The 4,049-nt window shown below is 50.2% G+C and overlaps 1 protein-coding gene across 1 annotated transcript in view; it reads left to right on the top strand.

Annotated features, from left to right (window-relative positions):
• Nucleotides 1–372: 372 nt before the first annotated feature.
• The window catches only part of PCP4L1 (Purkinje cell protein 4 like 1), a 31,301-nt gene continuing 27,624 nt past the window's right edge, over nucleotides 373–4,049 (top strand). The window contains exon 1 of the mRNA XM_011976030.1: nucleotides 373–630. Coding sequence (XP_011831420.1) covers nucleotides 622–630 — 9 coding nt within the window. The 5' untranslated portion in view covers nucleotides 373–621. The remainder of the gene's footprint in view (nucleotides 631–4,049) is intronic.

Raw genomic sequence — 4,049 nt, 5'->3', positions numbered from 1 at the left:
AAATCTTAATCTGCAACATCTCTTGGCTTTACCCCTTTCATTCACTGTTTCCTGCTTTCCGTGTACCCTCTTAATTTCCTTCCAGCTCTTCTCTTTCTCAGACTCACACACTCCTTCCATTCCACTCCCCCCCTTGCTTTCTTCGTGTACATCTCCTTCCTTCCTCTCTTTTTTTGCTCCCCCTGGTTCATTTTCCGTCCGCAGATCCCCGATGGTCTCCCCCTCCTTCCCGCTCTCTGTCTTACCCTAGTTTGGAAATGCAGCAGACCTCTAAACCTGCCAGCATTGGATGCAAGAGGCTGTCATGCTACGGTAGGAGGAGCTTCTATTGGTCCGGCTGGAGGCGGGTACCGAGCTGAGTATAAAAGATGGGGCCGGAGGCGGCGCGCCGAGAGGCTCTGACAGGACGGGTCGAAGAGGGTCGCCTGGCCAGAGCCGGGCGACGGAGAATCCCGGGTGCCAGCACCAGAGCAGCGGCTCTCTGCACTAACTCGCCTCTCCTGGTGAGCCGTAACCCCTGTCGCAGAGCCCGGCAACTCTCAGCTGTCGCCCGCGGAGCCCCGAGGGACCCTCGCCTCACCTGTGCGTGCCGCGCCTGGAGCGCCCTGTCCAGCTGCGGAGATGAGCGAGGTGAGCGGCGCGCCCCCGGGGGTTTCGGCAGAGCTGCGGCGGGGAGGGGGCTGAGGCTTGGGATGCCAGGGAGGCGAGGGAGAGTGAGGCAGACCGTGGCCGCGAAGAACCCTCCAGGGGCGCACCACTGCCCTCCTAGGAAAGCTCTCACCTCCGGGCGCTGGGAAACGATTGGAAGACGGGGTGCTTTCAGTCTCCCTACTGTGAACGGTGCTTTTGGGGGTAACTGGAATCGGCTGTAGAGTCGGGAAGTGGGGATGCTGAGCTCTCGTCATCCCCTTGGGATACTGCCCCCTTCATCTGTCTGGCTCCCCTTACCCCCTCACTTCGCTTCTGTCCTTTCTCTCCTGCAGATGTAAGGCACTCACGTTCCTTACGTAGCATCTAACAAGAACTCCGTCCCTGGCCCCTGGGGAGGGCCACTATGCCCCTTTTAGAAAGGTGGTATCCTGCCCTCCACTCATTCAGTCAGGAACGTTAGAGGGATCTTTTCGGGTATTTAGAAGCCCCTGCCAGCTCCTGGGGAAATTTCCCCTTCAAGAATAGACCTCCCTCTGCAGTGCTTGTTACGAACTAGGTCTTCTAGCAGGCTCTGTGGTGTTCATCGTGGCCAGACCCAGTCCATTAACTGATTTACTGTTTTCAAAGAACACTGTTCCTGGGGTGGGGGAGTAGGGGGCCAAAGCAGAGACTTTGGAAAGACATCTCCTATTGTCTATTTGTAGGCACAGTCTCATCTCCAGAAACAAGGATCAGCCTTCCCAAGTGAAGTCAGTCTGGTTACTGGCATCACAGGCTTGCCCTCTGCAACCTCTTTCCTAGTACCCACGTCGTTGTGTTGAACCTAACTCCTCTGCTACATGTCAGATATGTATGTAGGTCTGCAACTTACCTGTGATGTAGCCTTAGGCAAAGTACAAAACCTTTGCTTCATTTTTTATCTGTAAAATGGGGATAATATTGGTTGTTGTAATAATTAAATGAGATAATATATGCCAAATACTTCAAACAGGACCTGGCACTCAATCTATATTAGCTAGTATCTTACTGTTTTTTTTCCTCCTCCATTAGAATATTACAGAAATTTAGCAGAAGAATTCCCAAAGACATTAGATTACTGAAGGAATAGGACCCTGGAGCCTAGGTTCCAGTTTAGATAGTAAAAATGAAGATCTCTACTGACTCCTACCAAAAGTTGTCACCCAGGGAGCTAATTAGTGCCAACTGCTGTGTTGTCTTGGTTGCCATGTTCACTAATTTTATCCTGGAAAATTCAGCTAGTCTGGGGGCTGCAGATGAACCAAAGTGATTTCCAGTCCCTCAGCTGGTTGTGACTCCGATGATGGCAGTCTTTCAGAAAGAAAAGAAAAAAACTCATCAACCTCCTCTTTCAGCTCTAATGTGGGAAGAGAGGTTTTCTTTGCCCTCTTTTCACTGAGGTCTAGGGTTCATACTACTCCTCCCACCCCGAGCATTTCTAAATCTGAAAGCTGTAATCCAAGCCATCCCCTGGGAGTTTGTGATCTGAAGGCTATGCCAACGTGAGGAATTGTGGTTAGCTTGTTTTTTCTGGGGAAAGTGCACAGCCCCTTTGTAGGACACACTACAGGGGCTGGCATTTAGGGTAGTATTTGGTGGAATGAGAAGCCTGTTTTCTGGCAAAGGAGACAATTTGGTGTTTGAGGGGTAAGTCAAGTCTGCGCCCTCCTGACTCAGCAACTGCATTTGGTTAGCCTTCATCAGGGTCTCAGTAGAATGATGAGAGAAGGATCCACGGATGGAGACTGTCAGTGTACCCAAGTATGCCCAGCCTCCTAGGCTATCAGTGTGAACTCATTTTAACTAGCAATTTAGTCATAGAAGCTGTCTCCTAATACGGAGCTGAGCCTGGTCTCAGGGATGAATACTTATAAAATCCAAGAGCAGCTGTCTCTGAATCAGGTCACAAAGGGGTCTCTGCTTCTCTAGGGCCTGCAACCCAGCCTGTTTTCTTCCTCTTGTAAAAGCTATGGTAAAAGGTGGAAGTGTTGCCCAGAGCTCTTAGGGAGACTCCAATCTGCTTCATTTCTCTCAGCCCAGCCCCATGGGGCTCCTCTTTCAGGCAGAAGAGCCCGGACCAGGAAAGCCCTGTGTACCTTGAATCTTACGTAAGTTTCACCTCCCCCAACTGCTTATTTTCTTGCTTCAGAGAAACTGCATAAAATGAGGCAATTTGGGATGTCTTTAAGAGACTCCTAATTCAACTGAAGAACAAAACCAGGGAGGAGTCTCCAGACCTAGAACAACCAACAATGCAGGGGTTCTGGTGGGGCTGCTGGGGAGGATCTCTGACTCTGCCTTGCCTTTGTGGCTCTTTACTGTCACTCATTACTGCAGTAGAGCATTTCCCTGTAAGTGTGTGTGTGCGCGTTCATGCACGAAGGAGCTGCAGGGACTCATCTCCAATTTGTCTGCATTCACAGCTGCAGGCAGGACTTGATTGCTGTGGATCACACTCTATCTCCTGTGGTTTAATAACTTTTCCCTAGTTTCAGTGACGGGTGGGAATGGGAGATGTGTTCAGTCCCTGAGGGCTCTTTCCTGTAATCCTTTTTCATACAGTGTAGCTGGCTGCTTAAAGCAGAATTGCAGGTTCTTTTGTAATCCTGTTGCATTTCTCATCTGCGAGGAGCCTAGCTGGGGGAATCCCTTGGTTCAGCAGTCATTCTGCTGAAATGGGAGTCATGGACCACTAGTGACAGTCTTCATGGTGTCTGTCCTGTGTTTTGGCTGGCAGGGACTGGGGCAGGGACAGATCAACTAGAAATCTCATTTAGGGGACAGCTTAAACCTGATGCTCCTTCATTATCCTGCTTGCTGTCTTCTTACCTAATGAGAATGGGATATCACACTTTGGAGATCCACACTCTCTTTCCTGTGCACATGTGTCTGCATCTGCCACCTTCTTAACAAGGGAAGTTCAGTCAGAATGATACTATTCTGTTGTCTCCTGTGAACCAGTTGTTAGGGAACCTGGTGTGGACTTGGAGGAGATCCAAGTTTATCTCGCTTGTTGGTATGTTACTTTTATTATGGTTATATTGGATATACAAAATAGAAAATCTAGTCACTTACTGCTATTGAAATGCCTTCTACCGGCTGGGCGTGGTGGCTCACACCTGTAATCCCAGCACTTTGGGAGGCCGAGGTGGGTGGATCATGAGGTCAGGAGATGGAGACCATCCTGGCTAACAAGGTGAAACCCCGTCTCTACTAAAAAAATACAAAAAATTAGCCGGGCGAGGTGGCGGGCACCTGTAGTCCCAGCTACTTGGGAGGCTGAGGCAGGAGAATGGAGTGAACCCGGGAGGCGGAGCTTGCAGTGATCACGCCACTGCACTCCAGCCTGGGCAACAGCGCGAGACTCCTTCTCAAAAAAA

The sequence above is a fragment of the Mandrillus leucophaeus genome, unplaced genomic scaffold (genome assembly GCF_000951045.1).
Source record: "Mandrillus leucophaeus isolate KB7577 unplaced genomic scaffold, Mleu.le_1.0 Scaffold1014, whole genome shotgun sequence".
NCBI classification, from domain to species: Eukaryota; Metazoa; Chordata; class Mammalia; order Primates; family Cercopithecidae; genus Mandrillus; species Mandrillus leucophaeus.
Note: the sequence above shows the minus strand (reverse complement) of the source record. Positions and strands in the feature narration are given on the sequence as shown.